At 47.7% G+C, this 16,829-nt stretch overlaps 1 protein-coding gene and 1 pseudogene across 1 annotated transcript in view; one reads left to right on the top strand and one right to left on the bottom strand.

Annotated features, from left to right (window-relative positions):
- HERC2 (HECT and RLD domain containing E3 ubiquitin protein ligase 2) overlaps positions 1 to 16,630 on the top strand; it is a 171,139-nt gene extending 154,509 nt beyond the window's left edge. The window contains exons 85-93 of the mRNA XM_045561084.1: positions 331 to 528; positions 7,178 to 7,261; positions 10,859 to 11,000; positions 11,130 to 11,324; positions 12,135 to 12,247; positions 12,838 to 13,028; positions 13,959 to 14,064; positions 14,375 to 14,587; positions 15,631 to 16,630. Of these exons, the coding sequence (XP_045417040.1) occupies positions 331 to 528; positions 7,178 to 7,261; positions 10,859 to 11,000; positions 11,130 to 11,324; positions 12,135 to 12,247; positions 12,838 to 13,028; positions 13,959 to 14,064; positions 14,375 to 14,587; positions 15,631 to 15,903 (1,515 nt within the window). The 3' untranslated portion in view covers positions 15,904 to 16,630. The remainder of the gene's footprint in view (positions 1 to 330; positions 529 to 7,177; positions 7,262 to 10,858; positions 11,001 to 11,129; positions 11,325 to 12,134; positions 12,248 to 12,837; positions 13,029 to 13,958; positions 14,065 to 14,374; positions 14,588 to 15,630) is intronic.
- LOC123645028 lies at positions 2,205 to 4,739 on the bottom strand (annotated as a pseudogene).
- Positions 16,631 to 16,829: the final 199 nt, after the last annotated feature.

Below are 16,829 nucleotides of genomic sequence, written 5' to 3'. Positions count from 1 at the left end.
TATGTGTATCACTATGTCACCATCTATTCCATATCTTATAAACTACACAAAACTGTTCTAATAGTACACGGCTCACATGTTTCTTAGTAAATATGTTTCTGTAGGGTGATTTTTTTTAGCATTTTCCTTGGTTCACATTACTTGCCTCAAACAGACTGGCCAGATTATTATTCTAAAAGTAACATGTGAGGATTTGCAAAACCAAACTCAGAAATTGTAATGCTCTTCTGTTTTTGAAAAGATTATTTTCAGAACCCTAAGTGGATTTCAAACTGTGGCTTATCTGTGCGTTTGATCCCTGTGTTGACTTCCGTGGTTCCAATGTCTCAGGTCCCCATGGAGTACAATCACCTGCAGGAGATCCCCATCCTGGCACTGAGGAACCGGCTGCTGCTGCTGCATCACATCTCGGAGCTCTTCTGCCCCTGCATCCCCATGTTTGACCTGGAGGGCTCTCTTGACGAAACTGGCCTCGGGCCTTCAGTTGGATTCGACACTCTACGAGGAATTCTGATATCTCAGGGAAAGGTACTCTAGCAGCAGTCTTTGCTGTAGGTGAAACTGGTATCTTCAGCAAATTCTAATCCGGCAAAAATTCCTATACTATTAATAGTAATATATATGTAGAATACAGCTCGTTCAGCAAATGTCCACTAGGCATCTGCTGTGTGCCAGGCTCTGTTGTGGGTACTTAGAATATATCAGTGAAAAAACAGACAAAAGTCTCTGCCTTTTTGGAGTTTATATTAAAAAGTAATAGTATGGTACTGCATCTTTCCCTTGTAATCTCTGCCTCCTACCTTTCCAAAAGGATGGGTTAGGGAGATTCCCCAAACTAAGCCTTTGTTCATCCATTGATTCTGTTTGCTTGACCTTGAGGCATTACGGCAAATCTCCACTGACACGGGAAGGAAAAACAAACTTCTCCCAGGGATGACCAGCAGAGGGTGCCAAGAGTTGCAGATGGCTTAGAAGTTCTGTCCTAGGATGTGTAAGGTAGAGAATAGATTCTTACTGGAATGATAATTTGACAGGTGGTGAATATAGTTGTGAATGAGAGCATCTGAAAGTCACCAGACAGGTTTTGACCCTTAGGTATTTTTAATAATTAGAGTTTTCTGTAATATAAGTGGAAGGCCTGATTCAGAAGTTAGGGAGTTAGTTTCTGGCAAGCAGCTTTACAAGATCATCTAGAAGGGACTTGTTACTGTATGGTAGGGAGGGTCTTTGTTTAGGAAAAAAAGTGTAGAACTGGAATGAGGAACGCTTTAAGTGTGGTTCTGTGACATATTTTATTACCAAATATTATGGTCTAAGTGAGATAATAAAATTTAGATATTTTGGAGTCCTGCCCAAAGAGGTTAATTTTTTTAGGATTCACTTGTTTCTGGTTGGCTAGAACAATTTCTGTTGAATAAGGCAAGTGCATGCATTTTATTTTTATTTCATTTTATTTTTTCAAGAATAAACAAAATTTATTTTATAACAGTATTACAGAAAGCAAAATATCATTTAATACAACTTGAAGCTGCTATAAATCTATTTTGGCATCATAACTACACATAGGATCAAGGGAAAAATGTTCAATATAGTTAATAAGTTACAGGACTGGAAGGTCAAAAGGGTCCAATATGAAAAATATCCCCAGTGAAATTCTAAAACATCTTAGAAAATTTTCAAAATGTAAGAAATGCTTTTAATCTGTATTAATATTTTCTCATACAGTATGTTTACTGACATTGGAAAACTCCCTAAATGTTTACTGTAAGAATTCCACGGAAAGAATCTGGAAGAAGGAAAGGCACTACCTAAATTAGTCACAGAGTTTCCTTTCTGCACAACAGCACCTGTTCAAGTGAGCAGCACCTACCAGCGTGGCTGGCCTCGTTCACTGTCCTTTAATCAAAATGAGCCATAAAAAGCAGGTAGTTACACAAAGTAAACAGGAAACAAAAACAAAGCCCCTTCATTAACCAAAAGAAAGAACTAAGAACATTTAAAAGTTCTATAAAACATAACAATATACTGAAATGGGCGAGAACAATGTAGACCAGAACTGTTAAGGTGAGGTTTGGTGTTGGCATTTTAATTCTTCAGGCTTCTGGTCATTATTACCAGTCGTAGCATGTGGCATTAAGACTCAGAATGGTCACAATTCTTCAGGTTCACAAAGTTGAATGTTATTTTAAAGTGACTTTCTTACTTTAGTCTTCCTCTTTCTCCTCCTTTTCATTGAACACCACCATACTTCTGATCACTGTGCCAGGCTGCAGCTCTCTGGTCTCTCTGATCACTCGAGCCAGTACCTTCTTTATCTGGTCATGACCAATATCTGCATCTCCTGTGACTGTGATGCATTTGTCAGCTCTTGTCTCACACATGCCACCTTTTTCAGTCCTGGTGATGTGTGTGGTGGTTGTTGTCCACACAGACTCAGGTATGATGGTTTGTGTGGTTGGTAATGTGCCCGAATCACTACCAGCCTCACCATCAATCTGTGGAGACTCAAATGTGATGGTTTTGGTCTCAGTTTGGACAATGGGGACTTCCTTGGTGGAGATTTCAGTCCTTTATGAGGCATCAGAAATTGTTACCATCTCTGTTTTTACCACTGGTGCCTTTCCTTCAATGAGTTGCAAATGTGGGGCTTTAGTTGGGCTTCTCACTTCCCTCGTATCGTCCCCATCTTGTACCATAGCAGTGCTGACAACTTCAGGGCCATGTGCTGAAATCTCCCCAGGACAGACAGGACAATCCTTCGTAAGACCATGGTCCACAATGCCAAGTAGAGCTCCATCAAGACTCCTGGAGACCCGTTTACTAGAAGTGTGCTCAAAGTGTGGTGCTGGCCTATCTATGAGGGTGTTTGTCTGGAGGGTCTGTGCTTGGGTGTAGCCATTGTGGCGGAATTTGGACCTCAAGATCAGGAACTTGGCCTTTGGTGGCTGTTGAAGTCTGTGGAAAGTGTAATACTCCCCGAACACTTTCTATAACCTTCTCACTGCCTGGTTATTTGGCAGTTTGAATCTAATGGTTCTCTCAAACTGTTCCATCTCAGGAGGCCTAACTCTAATATAGAAGTTACGGAGCATATAGGAAATTTTCAAGATTTTTGGCCAAGCCAAATGATAGAGGCTCAGCCTGTCTTTGTAAATGAGGAGGCTGTCAGCACACATGCCCAGCTTGAAGTCCACCCCTCCTGAGTCCTTGGCATCATGTAGGTCAACACCATACATGGGGAGTCTCCTTGCATCGTCTATGAACCGATAATCAGCTTGCACTGGAGACAAGCCTCTGTGGGTTTTGTACAGCTCTGCCACCTCCTCTTCCAGCTCCTTAGTCTGTGTGGGGGCAAACTGGTATTCACTGAGGTCAACTGTGAAGAACTTCTGGGTCATAGTCTTCAAGTTCAGCTTGCAGTGTGTAGGGTCCCAGGAGGGCATGAAACACAATGGAGCAGGGTAGGCGGCCAGAGGCGATGTCCTGCCGGAGCTGAAGGCACAACAAGTTTCTGGTGATATCTTCAGTCAATTGAAAATGATAACAAGGATAAAACTTCACGTTAAAAGTGAACAGCTAGGGGAGATTTTGCAGTTGTCTCTATTTTTTGTGCGGGATCTAGCCAGTTTTTCTTCTCAGGGTTTTCCTGAAGTCCAAAATAGTCCTTCTCTAAGAGATTGAGGTGTTCACACACTTTATCAAATAACACTTGTCCCTTAGCATGTTTCTCCAGGTCACAGCTGTATTCGGTGCCATCTAAGAAGACCATTTTACACTAGACAGTTTTGGTCTTTCCGGTGGCTTTTTGAGAGGCCTTCTCTGCTTTTAGCTCATTGTTTTGTACTTGATCTCTCTTTTTGCTACTGCTCCTTCTGATTTATCTTCCTGTATTTCTTTTACCTTATCCTCTTCTCTCTCCTTACTTACTAATTCAGCAGGCTGTGTCTCAGCTCTGCTCACAGAAGGTTTTTCTTCCTTGATTTCAACCTTAATCTCCAGTTGCTTCCTCTGAGCCACTTCTTCAGCATCACCCTTGGCCTGTCTCTCTTCTTATGGAAAAGATTCCTCTTTATCCAAGACCTGTTCTTCCATAACAGCATGGGTAGTCTCTTTTTTATCTCCTCCATCTTTGGCCACTAATAAGGTATGTGACTTAAGTTTTTTAAGCCATGGGGGTATAAATCAAGCAATACCCCTTCTCACAGATCGTGCCTTCTGTCTCTTCTGGCAGCGTACACTACTTGGCTTTCAGCTACAGGAGAAGGCTGGGAACCTTTCCCCTCCTCTGCATCAGATGACTGATTCTGCTGGTTTGCTGCTACTTCTTTAGGTTGCTCCTTGGTTACATCTGCTCCTAACTGGTCAGAGTCCTCCTTCACTTCAGGTGCAGAGCCTACTTCAGTCATGGTTATAGCTTATGCTGTGGTCCCAGCTACTTGGGAAGCTGAGGTGGGAGGATCAGTTCAGTACAAGAGTTGGAGGCTGTAGTGCGCCATGATCACACCCGTGAATGGCCACTGCACTTCAGCCTGGGCAACATGGCGAGACTGCCCCTCTCTTAAAAAAAAAAATTCAAGTACTCCTCCTCATTGGTTGCCCGGGGATGATCAGCGGCAGGATAGTCTAGGTGTTCCTTTTCTCTGGGGAGGTTCTTGGGGAGAAGCTGGTGCTGTGATTGTGCTGGAGTTGCTTCTGATGCTGAACAAGTGAATCACCATGTACATACTTGAGAACAGCATGAATCCTTGATGTCCTGATGTGATGCTCCCGATGCTTTCCTTGGAACTTCTTGCAGTTCTTCAGCCAGAAGATCGAGAGACTGGGGTCACCACTGGCTGGCATTGGAAGCAAATGGTGTGGGTGGCCAGCATAGCCAGCAGCTTCTTGTCCATCCACTGGGGCTGAGTCCAGTAAGGAGCCCCTGCTGCCACTCACTGCACCCCACCACTCAGCTCTAGGTCCCTCCCTTATGCCAGCTGACTCTTTCCCTGCCTTCCGTTCACTGCAGGATGCAAAGTTCCATGCGCAGTGGGTTGAGGCAGCGCTTGTCATGATGAATCCAGCCACGCAGATCTGCAATGTGCAAGACACAGGCCATGGGAGCAGATGGAGAAGTCCTCAGGATAAGCTCCAACAATGAAAATGGCTGGTGCAGGACTGGGCAGAAATTTGGTGCAGATTGACCAATCAGAGTTGGTCTATGGGGTATCTCTTATCCAATCAGGACATACAATCCAATGCAATCAGAATGTGTATTCAGAACACCTTATTTGAATACAGAAGTCTATAAATTGGCCGGGCGCGGTGGCTCACGCCTGTAATCCTAGCACTCTGGGAGGCCGAGGTGGGTGGATCGCTCGAAATCAGGAGTTCAAGACCAGCCTGAGCAAGAGCGAGACCCTGTCTCTACTAAAAATAGAAAGAAATTATCTGGCCAACTAAAAATATATATAGAAAAAATTAGCCGAGCATGGTGGTGCATGCCTGTAGTCCCAGCTACCCAGGAGGCTGAGGCAGTAGGATCGCTTAAGCCCAGGAGTTTGAGGTTGCTGTGAGCTAGGCTGACGCCATGGCACTCACTCTAGCCCGGGCAACAGAGCGAGACTCTGTCTCAGAAAAAAAAAAAAAAAAAAAAAAAAAGTCTATAAATTGCCTGCCCAGGCCTACACCTGTTATTTTCTCACGTGAAGCCTGTGGGGAAGTAGCATGAGGACACCCGCTGAGCCATCCATGCATTTACTTTTATGTGTGCCTGAGGGTGCCGAGTGGTATTTAATGGAAAGATTATCTCTCTGATGATGGGAGCAGGAAGAAACTGGGGGCAGGTTAAATTGATATGAAACTTAATTTCAACCATTTTCAATAATAAAAAACAGTAAACTTAGTTACTTTAACCTTCATTTTTTAATCCTTCAAAATGGAGGTGATAGTAGACAGGGAGAGAGAAGAAAGCCTTTCTTTGTAGGGAGAAAAAAAGTGAGAGGCAATATACATCCCACGTGGCACTGTGAGTGTGATGCGGGCTGTGAGCTGAGGGTGCGTGGACTTGGGGCACAGTGGGTAGGTGTGAGCCAGCACATGGGGTGTGTGGGGTTGGGGGTGGGCAGCCCATCCGGCTCCTATGCTGAGGCTGTAGGAGAGCAGGGGAGCGCTGAGGGCGTATGAAAGGCACCAGCAGCAGGGACTGTGCAGGCAGCCTCTGTTCTGCTCCTGGGTGTGGGCAAGTGTCTGCCTCTGCTGGGGAGGTTTGGGGAGCGGGTGTCACCTCCTATTCAGAACGCCAGAGAGAGTGCTACAGGAGGGCTGGTTGGGCCAGTGGGTAATTCAGAGAAGGGGAGTGCTCCTGTGGAGGAAGAGCTGCTTTTATGTCTGGGCTGAGTGCAGCAGAGCAGGGTGGAGGTGGGGCTGTGTGATCACCTGCTGGGCAGAGAGGGCTGGGACGCCTGTTGATCCTGCCTCCTTTGAGTGTCCCTCAAGTCCCCAACCCTCTTTCCATTGGCACAGCTGTGCCCTGTGCCCCACGCCCCACCCCTCTGGGCGTGCCAGCCTCCCTCCCTCCTGGGTGCTGCCTGAGTCCTCACTGTGGTGCCCATGCTCAGGCTTAACCCGACTCCCTGTCTTAGCCACCTTTGCCCTGGCACTCCAGGTTTCTTTCAGTGTGTGCTCACAGCCTGGACTTTGTGTGTTTGGGTTTCCCTCCCTGGTCTGACTTCCCTATTTCCGCCCCAGGCCTCGCTGGCTCCATGGGGCTCCCTGACCCTGCCACTGCTTTGTGGCACAGTTAGTGGTTTAATTTCACTCCCTGCCGCTGGTGGACTTATGGTTTGGCAGGGAACCCCTTGGCGTTCTAGGCCTGAGTCAGAGCAGGTGTTTGCTGGGGCACGGCCCTCCCTGCTCTGTGCCCAGCTTGTGGTGGGCTCCTCTAGCCTCCTTTCCTGAGGGGCACCCTGCCTGTGTGCCCAGCCGCTGGCATTACTTGCTCTTCTGTCCACCCCCATGCATGTCAGTGCCAGGCCACTTCCCTGTGGCCTCACAGTTTGAGAAAGGGATGGCAGTTTTCTATTGTTAAAGTCTGACTTTCAAAGCAGAAGATTCTAAACACAACTGTTGCGTGATTTCTCTATGGGTGATGCTTTCTGTATTGGAGTCTAAATTTTGTCTGTTTGACACGTTTTAGGAGGCAGCTTTCCGAAAAGTGGTACAAGCAACTATGGTGCGAGATCGCCAACACGGGCCTGTTGTGGAGTTGAACCGAATTCAGGTAACACGTGGAGATTGTTCTGAGTCTGACAGTCTTAGAAGTGATGCTTTCATGGGAGCAAGTGGTGTCCCCGCAGCCTGAGGTGGGTGGAGAGCACTCGTAGCGGCCTTCCTGTGTGCCCCTACTTTAAAGAGCAGGCGCCACCTTCCTTTTTCGGCACTTCATGCTTGTGGTGTCCTGTGATGCTGAGGCTTCCAGGAAAGTGAATGTGCTTCTTTATAATGGAAGTAAGAAAGATTTATTTCAGATAATCCAAAAGCACAAGTACAGATAAGCCAAAAAGGGTAAAATAAATATCAGGCATATTTCCACCACACAGTGATAACTACTGCTGTTACCTTTGTGGAGTGTGTGTGTATTTGTTACAACCAAAACTGGATCGCTCTATTTTGTAACTGGCTATTTTCCACTTAATGCATCTTAAGCTCCTCCATGCCTTGGAGCAGGATTCTGTGGGTCGTTTGTGCGCGACAGCTGCCTGCTCTGCTCTTGTCGGTTGCGTCCGGGTTTGCTCTGTCAGACTCCTCTGCTGGGGGCTGGAAAGCTGTGCCCACTTTTCTCTGACACAGGCAAGGTCGTCTACGGGCGTCTTCAGCCACCCTCTAGGTTAAGTTCCAAGAAGTGGAGAGGGTCAGAGGCCCAGTCATAACCTGGTATCACATCCAGTTATGGGCTCTGACAGTTCACGCTCCCACCGTCCTCACACCCTCCCCGGCTCTAGTGGTTTTCTTATACTGTCTCATGGTAGCAATCAAAAAACTGAAAAGTTATACCATTTCTGAATGTATACTGCTGGCCACTGTACATAAACTCAGAGTTAAAAAAAATTAATTAAAAAAAAGACGCCCCTGGCCATTGATGCTGATAGCGTGCGGCACTTGACATTTAATGCTCGATGGAAACGGGCCTCGCTTGCCTCTGGACCCGAAACAGAGAGCCGTGAAGAACAAATTCTTTGTTCCTGTACCTTTGTATTAACACATGATTTTTACCCTCATGTTGATTACATGACTGGAAATTTTTCAGAGTTGTACTTGGGGGCATTTTGAATTGAGACATGAAACTCTTGTCCTTTGTTGGACAGCACATGTGACCACACTGATGGAACTGGTCTCCTCACGGACGTCAGAGGATTGAATGCGAAGCTGTAGGCCAGTCAGCCACTTCCACAAATAAATGGGCTGTTTAATTAGTTTCATAAAAAAGCTTTTATTTTCCCACCTTGGATGATCATTTTGATTTGCTCTGCAACATTAGGTCATAAATACTAAAGTTTGTCAGTAAGGAGAGCTGAAGGCTTCTGCATCATCTGACACGAATGATTGAGCATTCCCGGATAGTATACCTGCCCCAGAACTGCATGCAGGCTCCTCGGGGCCAGGGGCGCTCAGCCTGGGTGTCCAAGCCTGGGGGCTCTGGGCATCAGTGAGGCCCAGGTTAGGCACCCTTGCTGGTCTTTCTCTCATCTCAGATTGTTAAGAAGTCATTACACACCGAATACCTCTTTTCCTACTCATCTTTATATCCCCAGCCTTGTGTTACTAAAGTGTGCAATACTCGTTTCAAAGAGCAAACTGGGTAGATGACAAAAAAATTTATATTAGGCTTTTTCAAGAATCAGATAAACACCTTCAGCCCAGTGTGTGATGTGATTGCTGTCTGGGGGCTGCTCCAGAGCCAGGTTCCCTTCAGTTCAGGGTATCGTGCTGCCTCCTGAAGCCAGGAAGTTCTCCACAAATGTGGAAATTGAAGTGTTTTTCTGACCAGAATGGAGCAGGGGGAAAAAACATTTGCTGAATCCAAGGTGAGCACAGGATACCAGCACTGAGCCAGAAAGCCTTCGTGGGCTCCTCTGCCCAGCTACCCAGGCTGCAGCAACGTGCTCAATATCAGCCCCCTCCTGTGGAGACACCTGTGTGTGGAAAGTTCCAGAGACACCAAAACATAGATCATTTTCCTGGAAGTCTTTTGTTTGTTGTGAATTTGACTTATTTTTATAACAAGATCTGAAAGTCAGTAAAGAAAAACATTTTTAATTACGTTACAATTTATTACAGAATTAATGCATGCTCATTTCTGAAAATTTAGAAAATTTAGATTAAAGACTATTAATTAAAGACTGTGTTACTACTGACCAGAAAAAGCACCATTCCGCATGGGCTCCTCTCCTTTCAGTGTCGTGACTATTCACGTGGCCATCGTCTAAGGAAACTGAGGACAGACAGCCGCTGCTAGTTGGCACTGCTGTGGGAGGGCAGTGCAGGGGGAGGTGGGAGGCTGGGTGTCCGTCCCTCCGCTCGCATGGCGGCTGTGGCACTGTGCACGCCTTTTGCTCCTTTTCCTTCCATAGCCCAGTCTCCTGCAGGGGACAGAGCTCAAAGTGCTGCCGTGAGGGTTAAGGAACTGGCGTCTGTGAGCCTCTAGGCGAGCGTGTGGCACACAGAAGTTCATTCTACAGGGAAATGTTTTTATTGTCATTCTGACATTTTTAGTCTTGGCTGTGGAAATTTGTGCTGTGAGGAGAATTAGCTGTTTAGACTCAACCTAGAATTCACTTAAAATGAGTTAAAAATGATGAGAGCTTTGCTTGAGAAGTCAACATAAAAATAAATTCTCATGACCATTTTTCCTTTAACTGTTCATTTTGACATCACTTCAGACTGAGCTTCCGGGTGACTGAAGCACGGCCTAGGCCGCCGGCTGTAGGCTGAGCCAAGTCCACACTGGCGGGAGGCCTCAAGGCCCCTAGTCTGATCTCTTCAAAAATATTACCTAGGATGAGAACTGTGGGTGTGAAACGTGATTGCACTTGTCGGGGAGACTCGGGGACCCTGAGGGTTGGAAATGGGGTCAGTGCAGCTGAGTAGATGAGGGGCAGAAGGTGTCTTTCTGGTCAGGTCGTGCATCTGTGCATCTTAGAGCCATTTGATAGGAATCTCTGAGCACTGAGACTCCGTCCTAGTCTGCTAGGTGGGCTGCTGCTGGAGTTCCTGGTGTCTTGCTCCATATGGCCACGTCCATGTGGTAAAGTAGTGGGCAGTAGATAAGGTTATAAAGCGTGAAGGGAATCAGTGTAGTGTTGCCAGGTTGCATCTGTTGGCAACATGCTGCCACCTGCCCCACCTGAACAGTGATGATGACTTGGGTTGTTTTTTGAAGATGTGTTTGTTCAGACACCACCAGTCCTGGAGGCTGCTGTGCAGGTCACCGTGCAGGTCACTGATGATGTGCAGAGAGTGGGATGGGGGACGGTGAATTCAGGTGTTCAGAGTGGAGCACCCTGGACAGTGGGGTCTGTGCACAAGCAGGGGGGAAGCCGTGCGTGCAGCACCCCCCATGCACTCACCGGCGCTGGGGCAAGGGGCCACAGAGGGCGGGCCCAGAGCCCTCCAAGGGCTTGGGCTGCAGAAGACGAGGGGGTCTGGTTGGTAGTGGGCCTGCGGAGAGGGCTCAGGAGGCGTGAGCTCAGGGCTGTTTCCAGAGCCCTCTCTCGCTTCCACAGGCATTTCACAGCTGAGCTTGCAGTGGCCCTGGGGTGCAGGTTCCCTTGGCGTGTCCCAGACCATGTGCTCTCACACTTCCTTTCCTCCTCTCCAGGTCAAGCGCTCCAGGAGCAAAGGGGGGCTGGCCGGCCCTGATGGCACCAAGTCCGTCTTTGGGCAGATGTGTGCCAAGATGAGCTCATTCAATCCTGACAGCCTCCTCCTTCCTCACCGTGTCTGGAAAGTCAAGTTTGTGGGTGAGAACCTCCATGCGCTGGGGAACCTGTGGCCCCGAGAGGCAGTGTCCTGTGCCTGCAGGGAGCGCAGGCAGAGCCATACAGGGGCTGTCAGGGTGGCTGCGAGCGGCTGCTGCTCTTCCCCTCTAGGTGAATCCGTGGATGACTGCGGGGGCGGCTACAGCGAGTCCATAGCCGAGATCTGTGAGGAGCTGCAGAACGGACTCACGCCCCTGCTGATTGTGACACCCAACGGGAGGGACGAGTCCGGGGCCAATCGAGACTGCTACCTGTTCAACCCGGCCGCCCGGGCGCCAGTGCACAGCAGCATGTTCCGCTTCTTGGGTGAGCTTTCCCTTCCCGCCGCTCGCCATCCTGCGTTGGCGAGGCTTGTGCCCGCCCTTCTGTTAGCTTGATGTCTGCTCTGTTTGGGGGGTGACAGTAGATATTTTGAACATCTGCTTTTAGTTTTTGAGGCTCATACCGATCAAAATTACTTCTAATGTGTATGTTTCACTGGCGCTGTGGCAGTGCACAGGGTGCTGTTGTTGACTCCCCTGTCTGGCACTGAGGGCTCAGTAGTGGTGGCCCATCCATGCCCAGCCACAGCGACTTACACAGCCGGCAGTCCCGGCCATGTGCTGAGGACCAGAAGATGCCTTTGGGACTCAGAGGGTGAAATACCATGTTTCTGCATTTAAAATGTATCTGAAACTCAGGATCAGATGGGGCAGGGTCTTGGCAGGCAGCCAGTCCCTCCCTGCTGCTCCATTAGGGGTCTGTGGAGCCCTCCCAGCTATAGGGTCCCGCCACTGCCTGCCCTCCTCAGGGGGCTGTTGCTCCCTGGCAGGGCACCACCTTGGAGAAACCCCAGCTCTTTGCTTTGCCATGAGAGGAATAAGAATTGGCTTCTGTGTGCTTAAACCTGTGTGTGGCAAGAATATGAAGAGTTAGAAACTTAGAGAACAAAAAGAAATGATGAATTTAGAATAGGACACATTGTTTTAAGGAAGGACCTAGATCTTTGGACTTGTATTGTTAGTTTAGAGAGCACTGTGGCCTCAGCATAGAGTTAATGCCCTGTGGCACATGAGTGAACTAGGAGTTTTGTCATCAAATCCAAGTGTCTTCTGTGCCTGTGTTTTGAATGGTCAGGTGTGTTACTGGGCATCGCCATCCGGACCGGGAGTCCCCTGAGCCTCAGCCTGGCTGAGCCCGTGTGGAAGCAGCTGGCTGGGATGAGCCTCACCATCGCAGACCTCAGTGAGGTAACTCGCCCTGGTGCTAACGGGGTCCCCTGGGGCTTGAGAGGCATAGTCTGTTGGGGTTCTGGCAGGCTCTGAGGTCCTACCTGACTCACGGTCAGTCCCACGTGATGCAGGGGCTGCTGGCTGTGGTCACCTATGAGTAGCAAAGAAGGTCTGCAGATATGAGGCCAATTTGCTTCTGGAACTTGGGAGATCCATTCATTTTTGTGTTGCTTTGCGACTTATACATTCTTGTCAGATGAGAAAGCTGGCGGTGGGAGGGGCGGGGGAGTGCTGAGCCGGTGACCACAGCCAATTGCCTCCATGCTGTGGCTGTGCAGAGGAAACGGTCCCTGCAAGCTGCTTTACTTTCTCAGTGGTTAATTTTAAGAACTTGGTTGAATTAGGAATTCATTCTCCAGCTCCATGGATGAAGTACTTTCTTGTTGCTCCTTTCTTTTATTTCTCGGTACCTGTGACACACAGCCTCACCGCACACCCTGAGGCAGACCAAGGCCCCCGCTGGACTGAGTGTGCTTGGGGTGGGCTGGGCCCTGGGACAGGGGAGCAGCCTTGATTCAACACGTGGACTCTCTTTTTCTCCTGAAAAGGTCGATAAAGATTTTATTCCTGGGCTCATGTACATCCGTGACAACGAAGCCACCTCGGAGGAGTTTGAGGCCATGAGCCTGCCCTTCACGGTGCCAAGCGCCAGCGGCCAGGACATCCAGCTGAGCTCCAAGTACACACACATCACCCTGGACAACCGTGCGGAGTACGTCCGGCTGGCGATAAACTACAGGTTTGTGGTCATGTCCTCAGTTGCTTTGACTTGATAAATAGCAAAAGCAGCAGAAAATGGTTGGACATCTGTGTTTGTTGAGAACTATCATGTACAATAAATGCTGATGGATTTGGCTCCAACTATTGCCGATCTGTGGTTATTAAGCTTATTTTGTGATCAGGGTTAGAGTATTTATTGTTGTAGTCTGAAATTCCTGGCTCTAACTAGAATACCTATTTAAGGCACTGGGTGCACCCCTCTGTGCTTTCTCTGTCAGTTCTCCTGGGACAGGGCTGTGTCGGGCTGTCTCAGCCCCACGTGGCCACGTGCATGACACAGAGCAGCCTTTGCCAGGTCTGAGTATGTGCAGGCCCTCAGGTGCTGTGGCTTGGGCGTGGCAGGTCAGCACCCCACAACCCTCCCCAGCTTTCACTGCTTGTCCCTGCTGTCGGCCTGGTACCCTGGGTCCTCCAGAAGCACTCGCGAGGTATCTGGACAGGCCCTGAACAGCAGGTGGGCTTTGCTTGCTGGGGGTAGTCCCAGCAGGCATCCTGGGCTGTGCTGCCCCCCGACCCCGAGTCCTGTCTGCTGTGGAGCCAGACTCTGCACTGATTCGGCGGCTGTCCCGGGCAGATGGGTGTGCTCTTTACTCTCTCTGATTCTGGCTCCTCCCGGGTGCTCCGTCATGTTGAGAATTGTCTCAGAGTGGTTGTGGCTGCAGTTAGCCATGAGGTTGTAGTCTGTCTGCAGTCTAGGTGGACTCTGTGTTGTGAGGGGCGCTGCGCTAGCAGGGCTGCAGGGTACCCTCCTCTGCCATCTGAAGTCACTCCCCTCGGTCCTGGCAGGTCGGAAGAGTGTGGCCACGGTGCCCTGGGGCCAGGCTTGGTACTAGCAGAATAAAGTCAGTGCCTCCAGCGATGGAAATGTGAAGTGAGTTTTTTCTTTCAGACTCCATGAATTTGATGAGCAGGTGGCTGCTGTTCGGGAAGGGATGGCCCGAGTTGTCCCCGTCCCCCTTCTTTCTCTGTTCACTGGATACGAATTGGAGACGATGGTATGCCGACTCCCAAGTTGTGCTACCCTGGAACTGTCACTAGTTAACTTTTTATTAATAGTTAAAACCTTACATTTGGAAATCTAACATATGTCCATGAGTGTTGAAGTAAAAACATACTTTAAATATGTGACCCCTTCACCTGATCCCATGGGAGGCTGGGGCTAAGGGTTTTGTGCATGTCTACCTTGGGTCCCCAGGACTTTCCCTGCCCCCAAACAGGCCTTAGTAGAGAGAAAGAGTGATCAAGTCTTTCTGAAATGAAAGGCATCAAAGTATCAGGTGGCCCTGACAGAGTGTCCTTTTGTAGGTGTGCGGCAGCCCTGACATCCCTCTGCATCTTCTAAAGTCGGTGGCGACATATAAAGGGATCGAGCCTTCCGCATCCCTGATCCAGTGGTTCTGGGAGGTGATGGAGTCCTTCTCCAACACAGAGCGCTCCCTCTTTCTTCGCTTTGTGTGGGGCCGGACAAGACTGCCCAGGACAATTGCTGACTTCCGGGGCAGAGACTTTGTCATCCAGGTAGGTTCCCTGCTGGGTTCATTGGGCCCTGGGCTGTTGGCTGATGGTGATATGCTTCTCACACATGATCTCGCAGCAGATTGAAATATGGGTCTATTGTGTCTTCATGGAAATGAAAATGGAAAATGCCCAACTTCTGTGATTTCAGGGCTGAAAATTCTGTGATTATAGGTCTTGGGGTACCATTGCCTATTTTTAAAAAATTTATCTGACCATCACTAGAATATTGTTATCGAAACACACATTATGTAAGGTATTTGTTTGATTCTCTGGTTGAATTAGGTGAATCACTAAGTAATATGCTACATACAGAGAAAAATCAGACCACTCATCAGATCAAGAATAAGAGTTTTGCTTTGGGTTCTAACTCTGGTTCCCTGGTCAGAAACAAGCTTGATTTACCCGCCTGGCACTGAGGTGGAATGACCGTCTCTCCCCTGATACCCTGGTGGCAGTCAGTACGCTGGGGGGATGGACCAGGTGGAGGATGGCTCCTTTCCAAGCGCATCCTGACTCTCATCTCTGGCCAGGGTTAGAATAGTATCCGTTTTTCAGGGAGATCTTTGAGAGCATGTATTATTTTTCCCTTAAAAAGGTAGGTTTGTCCATAACTCTTGCTGCTTCCTAGTATTTTAATTTGTAGTGGCCAAAAGTGGGCTGATGGACTCATGAAGCATTTCCCTGTGTGGTCAGTCAAGTGCCAGGCCTAAGCCCACTGCCCTGCCCCTCCCAGGCCCCCTACCTGCCAGGCTGGGGGCTCACCTGTGTGGACAGGGGTGGGTGGAGCCACTGGGCCCTCTTCATGGGATGATTAGGAGAAAGTAATTATCATGATAACTAATTGCTATTTTTTACTACAAGTTCTAGGAATAAGTTGTTCCTTTTTATTTTTCAAAGTGGCTAGATTATATTTTCTGATATTTTATTCTTAGCAAAAAATATGATTTTTGTGAGTTAAGAGTCTAATGAACACAATAAAATAGATTTGCAGTTTTAGCTATCCTGTACATAGTCCCTGATTATTTAATATTTTTCATCAACAGGTATTGGATAAATACAACCCTCCTGACCACTTCCTTCCCGAATCCTACACCTGTTTCTTTTTGCTGAAGTTGCCCAGGTATTCCTGTAAACAGGTGCTGGAGGAGAAGTTGAAATACGCCATCCACTTTTGCAAATCCATAGACACGGACGATTATGCTCGCATAGCCCTTACGGGAGAGCCAGCTGCCGATGACAGCAGCGATGACTCGGATAATGAGGATGTGGATTCGTTTGCTTCAGACTCTACACAGGATTATTTAACAGGACACTAAGATGGAGACACAGCAAGAGACTGAGCAAGGAGACAGAGCGCTGCTGTTGAGATTGCAGAATGTCCGAGGTGTCTGGTGAGAAACATCAGTCCTCAAAATGTGCGGGAGGGAGGTGGAGAGACTGCTCAAGACTGGAATAATGAAGAGAATAATGATGGGGAAATTAGCCTGGGCACGTGGACTCTGTGTGGACACTTGGCATTTATTTTTGAGACTTAAAGAGGTCTTCTCACCCGTAATGCTGCATTACATGTAGGACTCTGTGTTTACTAAAGTGTGTAAATGTTTATATAAATACTGAATTGCAGCATCCCAAAAATGAATAAAGCCTTTTTACTTGTGGGTGCAATAGATTTTTTTTTCTTTTTTCTTCAAGTGTCGTGAGTTTTTTGATTGTATATGGGACATACTGTGTAACAATTAAATCGTATTATAAATATTTCAATTAATTTTACTCTGAATTTGTTTATTAAAAGCTTTTTGAACATGAAATGATCAGTATTACTTGAATGCATCCAGAGGTTATTTAAACCAAAACCAAAAGGCCATTTGGTTCTCCCTCTTGTCCCCAGGTGTACTATTTTAGCATATGCATTATGTAGTTTGAATTGAGGCCTTTCTGTGAGTAGTATCATAACTCCTACCATGGAAAGTGTACCATATATAATGTTTGTGTCATGTATATGCCTAAATTTTAATTCCCTGTAATAAAACATCTGTCACAAAATTGTAGGCTGAGCTTTCTTAACCAGCTAGACTAGCACTGGTGGATATGTATAACCAAAAAATAAATTGATATTTGATACATTGGTAGTCAAGCCATTCCAGTCTAGTTTAGACTTTTTTGGTTACAAAAACTAGAAGTGATCATTAGGAGAATGGAAGGCTCCAAGGGGAACAGCTGGTGTTTGGGCCAAGGGGCCCAG

Source organism: Lemur catta, chromosome 9, assembly GCF_020740605.2.
Source record: "Lemur catta isolate mLemCat1 chromosome 9, mLemCat1.pri, whole genome shotgun sequence".
NCBI lineage: Eukaryota > Metazoa > Chordata > Mammalia > Primates > Lemuridae > Lemur > Lemur catta.
Note: the sequence above shows the minus strand (reverse complement) of the source record. Positions and strands in the feature narration are given on the sequence as shown.